Raw genomic sequence first — 18231 nt, 5'->3', positions numbered from 1 at the left:
CTTTAATGCATTAATTAATGTATAAATGACATTTTACTCTATGTGTTCAGACATTCTATAGGTTGGATTATATGAAATTGCTGCTATTGCTTTCTTGTAGGTGAAAAATGGCTAAATGCCAGCAATTTCATGTGGGTCAACCTCATACCATCTTAGTTTAAATGTTAGCCAGGGCCAAAACCTGAAGGAAATTCGTCTCTGAGAAGCAGAAGCCATACATACTGAGAAGCGAGGCGAGGCCGGCGCAGGGATATGCTCTGGCTGTACTTCCATGGCCGGTTCTTCTGGCGGTTTCGTACCCCGTCATCCTGGTCCATCATCTGTTCTAGGAGTGTCTGATCATCCGCATTCAGAGGGGCCACAGAGATGTCCCGCACGGCACGGAATTCACCACAGTTATTCAGATGCTCATTCTCCAGGCGGAAGAAGTTCCACACAAATCGCCTTAGCAAAATGGGGTAAGTAGGCAAATTATTTATAAAATCTGAACTTACTATTGCAACCTGTAACCCTCCCCGTATATCAAGTTTCCACTCATGAAATAAAAACAAGGAATGAGGGTTAGAACATCAAAACAGGAAAAGATGTGTGGTGGTGGGTGGGGAGGGAACCAGAATGGCCTAGGCAAAGGGGGAAATTCCCATGGCTAGATGGGTATGTGTCTGCAGTTCAAGGGAGAGTCCAGGGCTGGAGAACTGCACAAGCCATGGGATTAGGAAGAATATAACTGGAAGCAAGAAGTGGGCATAGGATTAAACCCTGGAACAGTCCAACATTTACAATTTGGGAAGAGTAAGAACCAGTAAAGGAGTTGAGAAGAACAGCTAGGAAGATGTAAGGGTATAGCTTCTGAGAAATGAAGTGAAAAAAGGGCTTTGCTGAGAGGTAAAGTAAGGTAGGTACAGAGAACTGACTGCTGGATTTAGCAGAACAGAGAGGCAGTATGATACAAGAATACAGATTCTGAAAGACTGTCTAGATTCAAATCATGACTCCACCATTTACTAGGTATAACGACCTTGGATTAGTTACTTAACCTATGCTTCAGTGTCATTAGCAAAATGGGACAGTAACAGTATCTACCTCATAAGACTGTTATGAGGATTCCTAAGTTAATACACGTGAAGTGTTTAGAACAGTGCCAGGCACACAGTGGGCAATACATGAATGTTTGCTGCTATTACTGTTATTATTACTGTTGTTATTGTAGATTATTAACAAAAGCAATTGAGTTTGAGTATTGGGAAAAAAGATTTGAGTTGAATTAAAGGAATGGGGAGGAGTGAGACAGTGGAGATACCAAGTACAGACATCTTTTGAAGAATTCTGCTGTAAAGGAGACAGAAATGGGCAAGAGTTGGAGGAGGAAAGTAGATTCAAAGGAGGCTTTTTGCTTTTGTTTTTCATGGGTGATAGAACATCTGCTTCTACTATTAAGCAAATAATTTTTAAAGGAGAAATGAAATAATCAAGAATTTAAAAAGTGACGTTTTTTTTCTTTACTAGAAAAAAAATTTTTTTTTAATTCATAAAGCAGCATCATATGTGGAAGAGAAAGAAGTGGGAGGGCCGTAGGTCTTGTAGTGATGGAGAGTCTCAGGTCCTAGACCTAGACATCTGGGAAAGTGAAGAAGAAGAGGGTTGACACATGATTGGGAAAGAGCACTAACAGCAACAAGTACACTGTTTCCAGATTCAACCTTTATCTTTCAGGTTTATCTTAATGTTTCCGGGTTTTATCTTATTTTATCAGACTTTGTGATAGATGTGCCCATCCTGACTCAGAGGAATGCTATAAACATGTCTGAAAATATCTTTATTTCATTTTCATTTGTGAAACATATTTTCCATGGAGAAGGAGTTCTAGGTAGACCATTATTTTCTTTTAGCACTCTGAAAATATCATTTTAATGACTTCTGATTTTCATTGTTACTGTTGAGAAGTCAGCAGTCAACCTAACTCACTTCTTTGATGATAATCCTTTTTTTAGGCTGCTTTCTTTAAAATAAGCATTTAAATTAAAGTATTACATAGATATACAAAATTGTGCAAATCATTAAGTGGGCAACTTATTATAAAGTGATCACACTGTGTAATTACCACTCAGAAATAAAAAATATAATATTATCACACACCCAAAGCTGCCTTTATGGCGCCCTCCTGTGTTCTAGAGTGGTTATTGATTACCTTTCATATTTAGTTCTGCAATCCACCTGGAACTGATTTTGTATACTGTATACAGTATACAATAAGAGTCAAGATTCATTTCCCCCCCTTTTGGATATCCAGTTGATTCAATATCATTTTATTAAAGAACCTCTTTTTCTACACTGTTATTTAACCACCTTTGTCATAAATCAGGTAGTGTCAATGTATATGTGGATCTGTTTCTGGACTCCTTATTCTGTTCCAGTGGACTATTTGTCTATTCCTTCACTAATATCAGACACTGTCTTAATTACTGTAGCTATATAGTAAGTCTTGATATTGGAGAGTATAAGTCCTTTAACTTTTTTCTTTCCAGCATAGTCTTGGCTGTTCTATCCTTTTTTTTTTAAGATTTTATTCATTTATTTTTAGAGAGAGAACAAGCGAGCGGGGGAGGGGGGGACAGAGGGAGAGAAAAACCCAAGCAGACTCCACACTGAGCATAAAGCCCAAGGTGGGGCTCGATCTCACAATCATTAAGATCGGACCTGAGCCAAAACCAAGAGTTGGACGCTCAACTGACTGTGCCACCCAGGCACCCCTAGTCTTAGCTATTCTTCGTCCTGTTTCCATATGAATTATAGAACTGGCTTGTCAATTTTTGTACACATAATCATTCATTAAATTTATTCCTAGGTATATGATATATTCTGATGCTATTCAAAATGGTGTGCTTTTTAAAATTTCATTTTCTAGTTATTTGGGATTGTTTTTTAGAACATTTTTATTTATATTGACCTTGTATTCAAGGACACAGCTACAATTAAAATAATAGCTTATTTGTAAATTCTTTTGAATTTTCTGCATATGCAATCATGTCATGGATGAATAATTAGTTTTATTTTTTTCCTTTCTAATTCTTTTTTTTCAAAAAAGATTTATTTATTTGAAAGAGCATGCATGCGAGGAAGCTGGGGGGAGGGGCAGAAGGAGAGGGAGAAAGAATTTCAAGCAGATTGTGAGTGGAGTCCAGCGCAGGGCTTGATCTCACGACTCTGAGATCACAACCTGAACTCAAACCAAGAGTTGGACGCTTAGCAGACTGTGCCACCCAGGTGCTCCTCCTTTCTCATTCTTACACTGTCTCCTCCCCACCCTCCACTACACTACCTATACTTGCAGTATGATGTTAAAACGAAGTGACAACATGCATAATAATCTCATTCCTGATCTCAAGGGAGAGCTTACAGTGTTTTACCATTAAATATGATCTTATTTATGTTTTTTGTAGATAATCTTTGAATTATTCATGAACATGTACTGACTTTTTCTCAATGGTATTTTCTACACACATGAAGGATGTTCCCCCTTTATTCTATTAATGTGGTGAGTTAACAGATTAATTTTTAAATGTTAAATGATTTTGAATATTAAATCTCACATTCCTAGAATGAAACTAACTTGGTTGCAATGTATTATGCTTTTTATATGTTGTTGGATTCATTAGCTAATATTTTCTTCAGAAGTTTTGCATTACTCTACGTGAGATAGACTGGTTGGTCTTTCCTGGAATGTCCTCGTAGGTTTATATATCAAAGCCACGCTGGTTGCACAAAATAAACTGGGAAGTGTTCCTTTTACTGCCTCTTTCCTCTGGAAGAGTTTTATGTACAACTGATATTTCCTCCTCATATATTTGGAGGAATTCCCTGGACCTACAGTTTTCCTTGTGAGAAGGATTTTTTTAAAAAGATTTATTTATTTGAGAGAGAGAGAAAGATCGTGCGTGCATGCACATGGAGGGGGCAGAGGGAGAGGGAGTGACTCTCAAGCAGACTCCCTGCTGAGCACAGAGCTGATGTGGGCCCCATCACATGATCCTGAGATTATGACCCTGAGCTGAAATCAAGTTGGATGCTTAACTTACTGAGCCACCCAGGCACCCCCCTTGTGAGAAGGATTTAAATATGAATGATTTCTTTAATAGATCTAAACCTATCAGATTTTATATTTCTTTATTGTTTTATTTTTTTAATTTAAATTCAATTAATTAACATATAGTGTATTATCAGATTCAGAGGTAGAGTTCAGTGATTCACTAGTCTTATATAATACCCAGTGCTCATTACATCACATGCCCTCCTTAATGTCCATCTCTTTATTGGTTTTAATAAACAGTGCTTTTCAAGGAATTTGTCCATTCCATCTAAATTTTTTACTTTATTGGCATAAAGTTGCTCATAATATCATCTTACTCTTTTTTTTTTTTTAAGAGAAGGGGAGGGGGGAAGGGGTAGAGAGTGAGGGAGACAGAGAGAATCTTAAACAAGCTCCATGACCAGCATGGAGCCAGACACAGGGCTCGATCTCACAACCCTAAGATTATGACCAGAGCTGAAATCAAGAGTCAGACACTTAACTGACTGAGCCACCCAGGCACCCCTCATCTTACTCTTTTAAAAAAATATCTTGAGGATTTTTGTTATTTGTAATTTGTGCATTTTTTCCTTTTTTGCTCCATCAGTCATACTTAGACATTTTACCAATTTTATTCATCTTTTTAAAGAACTTTGGCCTAATTTTCTCTACTTTATATTTTCTATTCCATTAATCTCTGTTCTTTGTATTTCCTTCTTTCTACTTTCATTTGGGTTTGATTTGCTGTTTTAAAATTTTCTTGAAGCTGTTTATTTTTCCAATGTATACATTTAAAGCTACATATTGCCCTCTTGGCATGGCTTTAACTTGCATTTTCTCTGTCACATTATCAGTTTCATTATGCTCAAAATATTTTAAAATTTCCATTACAATTTCAACTTTGACCCATGGGTTATTTAGACATGTATTGCTTGATTTCTAAACATTTGGGGATTCTCAGTTATCTTTTTGTGATTTTAATCCTATGAAATTTGTTGAAACTTAATGGTCCAGCATGTGGTTAATTTTGGTAAATGTTCTACATGCAAATAAAAGAATGTGTATTTAGTTGTTGAATGCAGTGCTCTGTATATGTCAATTAGGTCAAGTTGGTTAATGGGACTATTTGTTTATTACTGAGAAAAGTATGTTATAATCTTCCTCTAAAATTGTAAATTTATCTACTACTTTTTAGCAACATCAGCTTTTGTTTTACATATTTTCAAGCTATGTTATTAGGTCAAACAAATTTGAACTTGTTATCACAACTGAATCTCAAAAGTCTCTAGGTTTAGCAAATTTCTTTAGAGCAAAATTAGCTTTAATGCTTCGCTTACCTTGGGGTACCTGCTTTTACTCAGATTTTAGGCTATCTTGTTAGATCACTGATGTCTTTAGGAAGATTTAAAAGACAATTCCTCTGGCACTTCCTTTGTTTCCAGTGAAAAAGCTGCCTGAATAACCCAGAATGTCAAATTCCAAATAATGATTCTCAAAGATTTTTATTTTAATTTCTATTAAGACTTTTTACCTCCCAATTTCCATTCATGACCCTTCTAAGGGAGCCCAATTCTAGAAAAAGCTTATAAGCCATCATTAGTAGTATTTTTAACTTTGTAAGAATTAACCTCTTAGACCTTCAAGGAGGATTTTCCAACTCTGATGCCAATGAGAAGTTTGAGAAAAGTTGGGAAATTTAAGCCTTTCAAGTATAAGTTTTAATAAATTCTAATTTGTAAGTATTGGGTGTCTTCTAAGGGAAAAAAACTTCGATAGACTTTTTGGTAGTTTGCTTACCGGAAAACCTCAAGGGGAGCAAAGACAGTAGCAACGATGTCCCCAGAATGAGGCGACAATGTCATGGAGGTAATTGAGATTTGGACAGTCCAAGCAAAGCGCAGAATCACATCCTCTATGATGGCACAGTAGTAATAGGCCTAAGGAATAATAAGCAAATTGAGTGCACTTACCATTATGTTTCTCACAAATAAGCACATTTTTATCACAGCAACGAGATTCACATATGTCCCATCAACAAGCACAGGCTAAAGAGGAAAAATGGTTTTATTTTTATTTTCTATTTTAGAAAGATCTCACCAATTTAGTTTTTTTCTTAAATAGTGCAATATCAAAATGAAGTTTTATTGAATTTCATTAATCACTTAACAAATATATTTTATTCTCATACTGTATGCCAGGCTCTCTTCTAAACCCCAGAAATATAAACCAGATGAGATCCTTGATCTGATTGAAATTATATATTAATGTGTACATCATATGCTAATAAAGACTCAAGAGAAAAAAGATTAGCAGATTAATGAACTGTGTTATTTGCACTTTTATTCTCAAATTGCCTTACTCTGCATTTGAAGGAGTTTTACCTTGTTTTTTGAGGTCATTAAATAAAATGAAGCTTGGATATCACAAACATGGATTGAATTTAAGGAATGTTCTATTTTTACATGGGAAAGACAGCATTCAAATTCTTTCAGGTACTAGTACCCACTATTTTGGAGTCCAATTTTAGCTACACAAAAGTTTTAAGTACACAAACTGCCAATAGACTAGAACTGTAATCCATGGATTTGTTTGTTATTAATCTCTGGATAATCAGCTCTTTAAATACATGTATTTAAAGGCTGTGACATCTTATGGGAACTAGAATAGCCACGTATTTTCAGCATCACATTTATGTTTTTTTTTCTTTTACAAAATTTAACAAAGGAATACTAGTCATGTTAGAAGGTTATTAACAAAAAAAGAGCAGTCTCCTTGCCACCTTCTCTTCTCATTCTCTAGAGACCAACAATTTCAGAATTTGTAGCTATCTCTCCTAGTATTTATCCTTCATATTTCTAAATACTGTGTGTATATTGCCATATCTTGATTAATCAACTGGAGAGGTTATCCACTGCTAATTAGAATAAATTTATGAAGTTGTTTTTTTTTTAAAGATTTTATTTATTTATTTGACAGAGAGAGACACAGTGAGAGAGGGAACACAAGCAGCGGGAGTGGGAAAGGGAGAAGCAGGCTTCCTGCCGAGCAGGGAGCCCGATGCGGGGCTCGATCCCAGGACCCTGGGATCATGACCTGAGCCGAAGGCAGACGCTTAATGACTGAGCCACCCAGGTGCCCCAATTTTATGAAGATTTTAACATATTTACATACCTCCCTGTTCCTTCCCCCATCCATCCAATACAGCGATAATGCAGTTTTTGGATAAATCCCTATCCAGTGAACTCATTATTAGGCCTCAGTGAAGAACTGCAATTTCATGTTACTTTAAGAGTCAGTCTTAAAATGATCCACAGTTGACTATGTGGGTGCTTGATGTTACCAAAAATGTGAAAGTCTTGGGAGGAATACACTTAACATGAGGTCAAGAGACAGAGAAAAATTAAGTTTTAAAATGGAGATAACAAAAATACTTCCTGGATCTGGATGTGGTGCTCAGCAATATGATCTGTTAATCCCTAAGAACTGATTTTAAGATTCATTTAACTGTGTTCTTAATTTTTAAATGAAGCTCCTCCACTGGACTCCACCAATAGCTCTTCTTTCTTTTTCAAGTAGAATGAATTTTATTCCAATATTTGTCTTTTTAAGATGAAAAGGGATGTGGCGATCTAGCAGAACATTTTTCTTATAAATTTGCAAATTATAATGTAGGAAACCATATACTGTATTTCCTAGGGTTATGAAAATATGCAATAATGAAACTGAATGAAAAACTCTTATTCACTAATTTCATTACACAGAAGCCAATAAGTTAGAACTATTTAAAAGGAGGCATGGATTAACATTTATATAAAAATATCAACAATTCATCTGAGCAATCAGCTTGAGAAGTAAATGTATTATATTGCTCAGTAAGGCAAGAACAATATGAGGAAGCAATAAGCTTACCTTTTGGTAAGCACAAAAGGACCATCATTTACCTGAGCTCATGTCTGCTCTCTGACTTGTACTTAACATTACTGATTTTCTTTCTTTCTTTTAAAAAAACATTTTTAAAAGTAATTTCTACATCTAATGTGAGGCTTGAACCTACAACCCTGAGATCAAGAGTGCTCTAACAACTGAGGTGCTCCCTGATTTTCTTTTCAAATGAGATTTATAAAGGTATGTCTAGTGCCTTGGTCATATATTCTAAATTTGCACATTGGGATTATTGCTATAGCTTACATAAAAAAAAAAGATCACTGTAAATTAATATCCTCCTTTCTGTCTTCATTTACTTATCTGAAGTTACCCTACATATCATTCTTTGTATCCACTCTCCTACCATCTATCTTTAGTGCTCACACTTTAATAAAACAGCTTTCCCTATTCACCAACTGAATATTACATATTCACACACTTTTCAAAGTTCAGTTTTGAGGTACTGGTGACATTCTGACATAGTACGAAGTATGAGTGACCCAATCTATGTACATCCTTCCTCATCACAGAACGTTAGAACTGGGAAAGGATCAAGAGATAATCTAGTAGAAGAGAGTATACTATAGTACAGTTGCTTAAAGTTATGTGCCTAGTTAGTGAGACTCCTGAGATCAGAATTCACTTACTAGGATTCCTAGTTCATTGTTTAATTTCTTTCATTATCTGAGTAATGATACTCTTGGTCTTTTTTTAATTTAGGCTCTCTTATCCTTTTATTCATATATAAATAATTCCTAAGGAATTATCTATGTGTTTTCAGACTAAATTGGTACTTTACTTTAACAAATATTGGTTGAAATAAATGAAAAGAGAAGCCTTCTTGATGCACCAAAGGAGAGTCAGGCACTTCCTTTCCTTTGTGCTTTCACAGCACTACTTACTCAGCCAAGTATTTATTGAGGCATTCCACAAATATTAAGTCTACTATATGCTAGGAACTATGCTGGGCAGTGAGGAATATGGATACCTAAGCAGATAATTATAATACAATGTGATAACTGCTTTAAGAGAAGTTTGTAGAAGGTAAAATGGGATTAGGACAAATGGTTAAATATGCTTAGAAAAATAAAGGCTTTTTAGAGAAAGTAACCCTTGAACTGACTTTTTAAAAGGAGGAACCGGAGACGATGTGGAGAAAAAGGAACCCTCATGCACTGTTGTTGGGAATGTAACTGGTATAGTCAACTGTGGAAAACAGTATGAAGAAAAAGAAATAGAACAACATATGATCCAGTAATTCCACCTGGGTATTTACCCAAAGAAAACAAAAACAGTAATTTGAAAATATATCTGCCCTCCTTTGTTTTACTGTAGCATTATTTACAACAGCCAAGATATGGAAGCCATCCAAGTGTCCATTGATAGATGAATGGATAAAGAAGATGCATGTATATACATATATATATACACACACACACATACATACAATGGACTATAACTCAGCTATAAAAAAGGATGAGATGTTGTCATGTGCAACAACATGGATGGACCTAGAAGGCACAATGCTAAGTGAAATAAGTCAGAAGAGAAAGACAAATACCATATGATTTCACTTATATGTGGAATCTAAAAAACAAATTAATAAACAAAAAGTAGAAACAGACCCATAAATACACAGAACAAACTGATGGTTGCCAGAGGGGTGGGGGGTAAAGGAATGGGCAAAATGGGTGAAGGGGAGTGGAAGGATACAGGCTTCCAGTTATGAAATAAGTCACTAGGATGAAAAGTACAGCACATGGAATATATAGTCAATGGTACTGAAACAGTGCTGTATGGTGACAGATGGTAGCTACACTTGTGAGCGTAGCCTAACATAGAGTGTTGAGTCACTATCTTGTACACCTGAAACGAATGTAACATTTGTGTGTCAACTATACTTCAATTGAAAATAAATAAAAAATTAAAATAAGAAAAGGAGAAACAGGAGTTTGCAAGGCAGACAAAGGGGGGAGAAGAGGGCACGTGAGACAGAGTAAACTGCATGTTCAAAATTAAGTCATAAATTATAGTAAGTGATTTATTCCTCTATTCTAGACTTTATCACATTGTATTGCAATTTGTTTACTTACCTGTTTAATATAGTTTATGGCCTCTTTGAGAACGAGAACTTTTTTATTTTCTATAGTGCCCAGCAGATAGTAAAAAACTGACATTTTTGCTGACAGAATGAATTAGTATTTTTTGGTAATTAGTTGTTTTTTCTCAATATATTAGGTTGGGATTAGGTATGCATCATAATAGGATTTAGCTGATGATACACCGGAGCTCTTGTTGTTGTTTTTAAAACAAATACAAGCATTCTTTGTACATACTTTTTGGGGGTATACAATCTCTTCCCGGAGAAAGGTGTTTTCTCCAGCATTCTTATCAAAGAGACCCCAGTCCATCTTCAGATCCCAGATGAGGGTATAACAGGAACTGATGATACAAAACACAATCCAAAGATAAAAGAATACCATGGTGTCTGAGTGACCTCGTTCTGAAGAAAGAAAAGGGAAAGGTAAAAGAGACAATTGGAGACTTAAGTAAAATTCCTCATTAAATAGAACTAATTTTAAAAGATTCTTTATACAGCACCATAAAGGAAGTAAGATTTTAAACAAATCTCCCTAGTACGAACGCTGTCTAATAGAAGTTAAATAGTAACTCTGATTCTCCTGAAGTACAAAGTAATCATCAAACATTTACCAAATACATAAAATTTGTACAAATGTGCATTTGAGTTTTGGAGGCTCTATGCTGAATACATAAAAATCCAAATAATTGCAATGGAGGTTTTGAATAGTACAAAAGATGTCATTTTAATTTTTACCATCAGGTGGCAGATTAGGGTCAAAGATGAAAAAAAAAAATTGAGAAACACCACTAATAAGAAATGTGCTACATTTGCTTCAAGAAATTCTTGGATTGTTTTAACCTTAGAACAGTTCCTTCATATACTTAGATTTTGTCTATACTTATTGTGAAGGCAATCAGATACTTTTAATTCCAGATAAAAAGCCAGAAAGCAACAGATTGATTATCCTTAAGGACATATACGAAAGCAAATTTCTCTCAAATCACAAAGCAAAGCATGATATTTTTGCCTTTTTTAGAGGTTGTTTATAGATACAAATGCTGGGAACACTACAAAGTACACTCAAGCAGAATAATAAAAATAATTTGCATATGTTGTTATATAATTTAGTATTTTTCACTCTTAAGTGCTTCATATATTCTCTAATGAAATTCTTCTTTGGTAAGTTTGAGTCATCATGATATTATTTGTGTTCCCAGGATATAGGTATTAATATGGTCCTGAATTATCAGGAAAAAACAGGAATCAGGAATTATCAGGAAATCAGGAATTATCAGGGAAAAAGTTGTGAAACATCTAATTCAAAAAAGTTTAAATTTTGGTTAGTTTCCCAAAGGCACAGAAAATAAAGGATGTATCATGCCTTATCCACAATCCTTCCTATTAAAATAAAGTCCTTCCTATTAAAACAAGTGTTCATTAATCATTTTTAGGCATTAAAAGTATTAAGTACAGTATAATTCAAAGGCACCCTTTAGAAATTTATAATATAGTAAGTGGAAATAGTCATTTGTTATTAATGATAAATCTGAGTTCAAAATGAAGTATAAACAAAGCACTATGAGAACATCAAGGGGAATGGGAATGTTTCCAACAGTAGGAAATAAGAGGAAGTAGCATTTGAGTTATTTGTAGAAGGATAAATAAACAGTGTTGCAAAAGTCAGGCAAATGATGCAAGGATATTCAAAGCTGAAGGAAGATAATGAAAAGCCAGGAGGGTGGGAAAGTACAAGGTGTGTTTGAGGAGCTGCAAATAATCTAAATCTAGTGTGGGTAAAATATGGAGGATGTAAGAGAATGGGTATGATTTAAAATGAGCCTGGAGAAGACATTTTGGGTCTGACTATGGAATGACCTCTTGGTACTTAGGATCTTATCTATTTTAGAAAAATAATTAAGCTGGCAGGCTGCTTGCATCAGAATTACTTAGCCAATTTAAAAAATATGGGTATGTTATAGTTCCAGTATTAATCAGTTCGTACCAGCTCAAAAGAACTGTTACATTTTCAAAACTAAACTGTTAAACACAATTATTAAAAATTAAATTATATAAACTTACAATTAGTTATATTAAAAACAAAGGTAATAAAAAAGCAGAATTCATTATTTCCTAATTATTTTACTACATTTTGCTATTACCCTTTTTTTTTTAGGTTATATATGTTTATTGTATCTGTATGATGGAAACATTATATAATGCTGTGCTACTATACATCTTTTCCCAACATTCAATATTATCTTAGTAGCTTAAACTGGCTATGGTGGAAATATTTACACCACGGAAATCAACAAACACTGCAAATCAGTACCTCCTGTCCCTACTCCTACCTAAGAGCTGGTTTGTTAAATATGTAACAGCACATCACTGTTCAGCTTCTTCTGGAAAGTCAGCAGTTGGAAATAAAAACCAGTATTTTTTCAATGGTCCACAAGTGATACTAGTGAACAGTCAAGCTTAGATATAAACACATTTTCAGGGATGCCTGGGTGGCTCAGTTGGGTAAGCGTCTGCCTTCGGCTCAGGTCATGATCCCAGGGTCCTGGGGTTGAGTCCCATATGGGGCTCCTTGCTCAGCAGGGAGCCTGCTTCTCCCTCTGCCCCTCCCCCTGCTCGTGGCCTCTCTCTCTCACTCTCTCTCTCAAATAAATAAATAAAATCTTTTTTTAAAAAAGATTTTATTTATTTATTAGAGAGCGAGTGAGAGAGAAACAGCATGAGATGGGAGAAGGTCAGAGGGAGAAGCAGACTCCCTGCTGAGCTGGGAGCCCGATGTGGGACTCGATCCCAGGACTCCGGGATCACGACCTGAGCCGAAGGCAGTCACTTAACCAACTGAGCCACCCAGGTGCCCAATAAATAAAATCTTTAAAAAAAAAAATAAACACATTTTCAGGTTTAAACTATTTTCATAAAAACTCTTCTTCACCAAAAGTAAATTGGGTTGACTATTTATACTATTACACTGTACCATATAAATGATCAGTTTAAAAGTCCTAAAAAAATACTTATTATCTAGTTTAGTTGGATGTGTTCCGTTTACTTCATTCTATAGATAGACACAGTCTAACTGAGAGGTATTATTCAATAATTAGCATCATGATTGCATTTAAAAATCTTGTAACTTACCTATTAAGGTTTGCAAAGAAAATTGCAAAGCAAATATAGCACCTTAATAAAATTCACACTGTTCTCATATTTTCAAAACAAGATCAACACAAAGAGACAAAGACAGCAACTTAATTGTAAATTATATTTGCAACGCTTTTTTAAAAAATTGAATGCTTACTATGAGCCAGGCCCTTCATATATATTATCTCATTTAGTTTTTACAACAACAAACCATCATTTTGTTTGCTAAGTAAAAGTAATGAAATGAGAAGAAAGTAATAGATACATTGAGCAAGAAGTTAAAAAAATGAGTATTTCTCAAGTAAGTACAGGTAACATCAAGTGTTATTACTGAAAGCCGAATTTCTTTTCTAATTACTAAAGAAATCATCAAGTTCAAATTATTATATAAAAGGAGATTGTGGGGGGAAAGTTCAAAAGATAGGAATTAATAAGGAAACAAAAATCAATATGCTAGTTTTCTTTAATGTGTTCTAGATTTTAATACAAGTCCTATTCTTAGAGGATAATTCTTAAAATGGTACAGTGGGTCAAGTACCTCCCTCCTTTCTAAGCTCATATTATTTCCATAAAATTTCTATGAAACACATACAAGCCCTTACTGACTTTTCAAAAAGCAAGTATTTCAACAGAATATTTTGGAATAAGTAATGCTTTATCTTACTTTTTCAAACAATGATTAGTGTGCACCTAGTCTACATGTGTTACATTTTGGTCTCTTTTTAATTATTACCCTTATTTGATCTTTCCCATCTCCCAAATGTGGAGTGCTTCTCCCTGAAATCATCTGCCTTTATTGGTATTCAGGGGACGTACTGGAAAGATATTATCACTTTAGGCAAGCAATTACATCTAATTCTCTCTTGGCTACTTCTGGTAGCCCACTTTAGTGATGTTCAGAATCATAGAAAATCAAGTCATTGCTATTCTAACCTAAGCTTCTATTACACACCTGTCATATTAGATGCATAATTCATACTGGAAATATTTATGGTAATGTTATCTACTGAATGTAAAACAAATAAAAATAAGCTTCTTAGAGTTTTGTACCCATGGTTATCATAGGAGGGATAAAGCAAAATAATATATCAGGAAAAGTGCTAAGAGAGAAACCAGAAAAATTATATATGAAAATCATCCTTGAACCATGTTTCAGAAAGATATTTTAAAAATGAAAAAAGTGGCATTGTGTAAAGAGAAAGTGAATGGTTTTCTTTTCAACCAAAACCTTTCTATTCTGGTAACAGTTTACTAGTTTCTAATCTGAAATTAAAAAACAAATAAAATAGACTGCACACTGTTTTCAAAGCCCAAACCTATGCAGGTAATAAGCTAAGTTATGAATTAGTGTGGCATCTAGCAAATCTTAGTTCTATTCCCATAACCTAAAAAACATCAAAACACTGAATTACAAGATTAATATGGTTCTCTAAAAATGGATTAGATACTTCCCTGATCCTTAGTGTGTTTTAGTTAAAATGTAAGGTCACATGTAGCCTCCTCAGGTGATTATCATATTTATCCTAAGAGCAGGCAAGAAAGACATTATTATTCCCATTTTATAGTTAAGAAAACTTAAGTTCAGAGAGACTGTCAATAAATAGAAAGATAACTAGATTTGAAGTAAGAAGATCTGGGTCTGAATCCAGACTCTGCCTCTTTCCAACTTTGTGATTATAGAAAATTCATAATCTTAAAATGATTGAGACAAAAATGGAAATCATTAGGCCTAAGGATAAATGAAGAAACTAGAAATGGGAATCTTTATCCAAGGAACTTTTTTGTACTAGACAACTTTGTTGCTCTACATCCATCTCAATTCTAAAATGAAAAGACAGTTCCATAAAACTATGAAGTAACATTAAAAACATTTCTAAGGTATGTGAAAAACAGAATTTAAATACTATACATATATTACTTCATACTGCATATAAATTTATGTTTATAGAAAAAGACAGAGGTATCTATTCCTGATGAAGGAAGTAAGATTATTAAAGGGGCTCACTTTTAACTTTAGGTATTTCTGTATTATTTGAAATTTATTTTTATAGTGATATATACACATCCATATTTTACTTGTATGATTAAAAATAAAAGGAAAAAGTGGGCTAAGGAAAATAATTGCTATTACGGTAGTGATATTTTCCCAGGACCCAAAGGCACATGCTTAACCAACTGAGCCACCCAGGCAGCCCTGCTATATTGTTTCTATAATAAAAAAATACGACACAGGAATTCATTTATTCATGCAACAGATGTTTACTGTCTACTATAAGCTGCATTAATTACCATATAGTTATAATACTTAAGATTAATTAAAAAGAAAAATTTTATTTCTATATTCAACAAACATGGTGAATGCCTATTGGGTAACCAGGCATATTTTAGAGAATGGGGATGGATATACTGAAGAACTACTAAGGGCTAAGGATAAAAGAAGAGATAGGAAGTAAACAAAAAGACAGTGTATAAGTACAACTGTAGAACTGTGCATAACAGAGGAATCAATAAACCAGGCTTTCAGGAGGTTTAATAGCCAGGAAAGGCTTCCTGAAGGAGGCACTACTTAAGCTGAGTCTTGAGCCACGTCATACAGTGTAGAAACTATCCATCCATCCAATGAATTAGCACCTACCATATGTCAGATGTTCTGGGTACTAAGCACATAGTAATAAATCTTATTCACTAATGAGCAACTTTCTGCCCCTATGAAGTTTACTACTTAGTGGGGGTAGACAATGATCAGATATACAAATAAACAAGATAATTCTGCACAGTGAAAAGTGACATGAAGAAAAAAGAACATGGTAATAGGGCTGAGACTGATAGAATTCCTTTAGATAGTGTTCAGACAGAGAAGGTCTGTAAGTTGATACCTGAGTGATGAGAAGGAGCCAATCAGATGAAAAACTGGAGGAAGAGTTCCATATGTGATATTAAATACAGTTTCTAGTAACCATATTTTTAAAGGTAAAGTGAGGGGCGCCTGGATGCCTCAGTTGGTTAAGTGTCTGCCTTTGGTTTAGGTCATGATCCCAGAGTCCTGGGATCAAATCCCAAATTGGGCTCCCTGCTCAGCAGGGAGTCTGCTTCTCCCTCTCCCTCTGCCCCTCCCCTCTGCTCATGTTCTCTCTCTCTCTCTCAAATAAATAAATAAAATCTTAAAAAAAAAGGTAAAGAGACACAGGTAAAATTAAGTTTTTTTTAAAGAGAGAGAGAGAGAGAGAGAGCACACACATGAGGGCCGGTGGGAGGGGCAGAGGGAGAGGGAGAGAGAGAATCCTAAGCAGGCTCCATGCCCAGCATGGAGCCCAATGTGGAGCTCAATCTCATGACCCCAAGATCATGATCTGAGCTGAAATCGAGTTGGATGCTTAACCAACTGAGCCACCAGAAGCCCCTAAAATTAATAATATATTTTATTTAATCTAATATATCTAAAATGTTATTTTAATAATATAAAATTATTGGGAGCTTTTATATTTTTCATGTCTTCAAAATCCATTTTGTATTTTACAGTACATCTCAGTTTTGCCTAGGAACATTTCAAGTGCTCAACAGTTATATGTATCTAGTAGCTCCTAGTAACTACCTTATTAAATAGTACAGTGCTAGGAAGGGGGATGAGATGGAGTGGTAAAGACTGTAAGTGGTGTACTAATCAGGAGGCTGTTGTAGTAGCCTAGTGAGAAATGATGAGGACTAAAATTGAGTGGAAGTACAAGGTACAGGGAGGTCAGGCAAAAAAAGAAAAATAGGAACTAATACTGGCAGGAGTTGGTGAATTGTGAGGTGAGATAAAGGGTAGAGTCAAGGACAACTCATAGTTTAACCTGGGTGACTGGGCAGCACAGGGCCATGAACCAGTAAGAAAGAAAACAACATGGGCCTGAAGAAGGCTAAGGGGGAAAAAAAAAAAGAGTTTAAATTTGAATATGCTGACTTTAAGGTACCTAGGAGACACTGAGATGGAAAATGCTCAGGAAACAGACATAGAAATAAGAAGCTTAAGATACGGATTTGGGAGTCACATATATCTAAGACAGGGGTTGAGCCCATTTTGGAACCACCAAAATAATACAAGTGCCTTCTATGAAAAGGGAAAGGAGACAATCAGAAATAGAAGTCTTCCATTTACACTGCATTTGACTAAATTTTGTTGAATTTATCCTGCGTTTCTTTACACCAAAGATCCAAAGAAATGAGAGCTCTCTCAAATGTTACAGTTTCTCCTTATCTCTTTCAAAATATAAATTCTAATGTTTGTATACATTTCAAGGTTTTAAAATATATACAAGGTTTACATTATTATACAAAGTTATTGTGGCTATAGGAATAGAGACAGTGAGGACAGGCAGACTACTGTTTTGAAATGTAAGAGTGAGAAAAGAAGGGGCGCCTGGGTGGCTCAGTCATTGAGTCTGCCTTCGGCTCAGGTCATGATCCCGGGGTCCTGGGATCGAGCCCCACATTGGGCTCCCTGCTCAGCGGGAAGCCTGTTTCTCCCTCTCTTTCACTTGTGTTCCCTCTCTTGCTGTGTCTCTCTCTGTCAAATAAATAAATAAAATTAAAAAAAAAAAAAAGGAGAAAAGAAAAGATACTATTCCAGGGAAGTCTTTTTAGGGTGAGAGACTCTTGAGTGTATGTACACAGGCTGAAGGAAAGGAGTTAGTAATAATGAAGAGACTGAAGACCTAGAAAAGAAAAAGAATGACTGCTAGAGCAAGATCCTGAAAGAGACAGAAAGAAATGAGTTCAGAGCCCTTAGGAGGGAAAACAGTTACCTAAGATTGGGAAAAATATGTAGTGAGAATGGATTTGGATTAAATAAGTATGTAGGGAGAAGGTGGGTGAAGGGAAATGACTCCTGATAGGCTCAATTTTCTCAAGTTAGTAGGAGACATGGTGGTCTATAAAGGTAAAAAGGGTAAAACTGAATTGAAGGCTTGAGAAAAGCAGTAAGAGTTATCATAAACCTTTTTCTCAAAGTTAACATTTCTGAGATAAA

General features: G+C 35.0%; 1 protein-coding gene across 1 annotated transcript in view; it reads right to left on the bottom strand.

Annotated features, from left to right (window-relative positions):
- XPR1 (xenotropic and polytropic retrovirus receptor 1) overlaps positions 1 to 18231 on the bottom strand; it is a 240745-nt gene that overhangs the window by 10515 nt on the left and 211999 nt on the right. The window contains exons 12-14 of the mRNA XM_032393198.1: positions 10327 to 10493; positions 5864 to 6003; positions 223 to 444 (exon numbers count right to left, since the gene is read on the bottom strand). Coding sequence (XP_032249089.1) covers positions 223 to 444; positions 5864 to 6003; positions 10327 to 10493 — 529 coding nt within the window. The remainder of the gene's footprint in view (positions 1 to 222; positions 445 to 5863; positions 6004 to 10326; positions 10494 to 18231) is intronic.

The sequence above is a fragment of the Phoca vitulina genome, unplaced genomic scaffold, assembly GCF_004348235.1.
Source record: "Phoca vitulina isolate PV1807 unplaced genomic scaffold, GSC_HSeal_1.0 scaffold71, whole genome shotgun sequence".
NCBI classification, from domain to species: Eukaryota; Metazoa; Chordata; class Mammalia; order Carnivora; family Phocidae; genus Phoca; species Phoca vitulina.
This window is presented reverse-complemented; position numbering and strand designations above follow the sequence as displayed.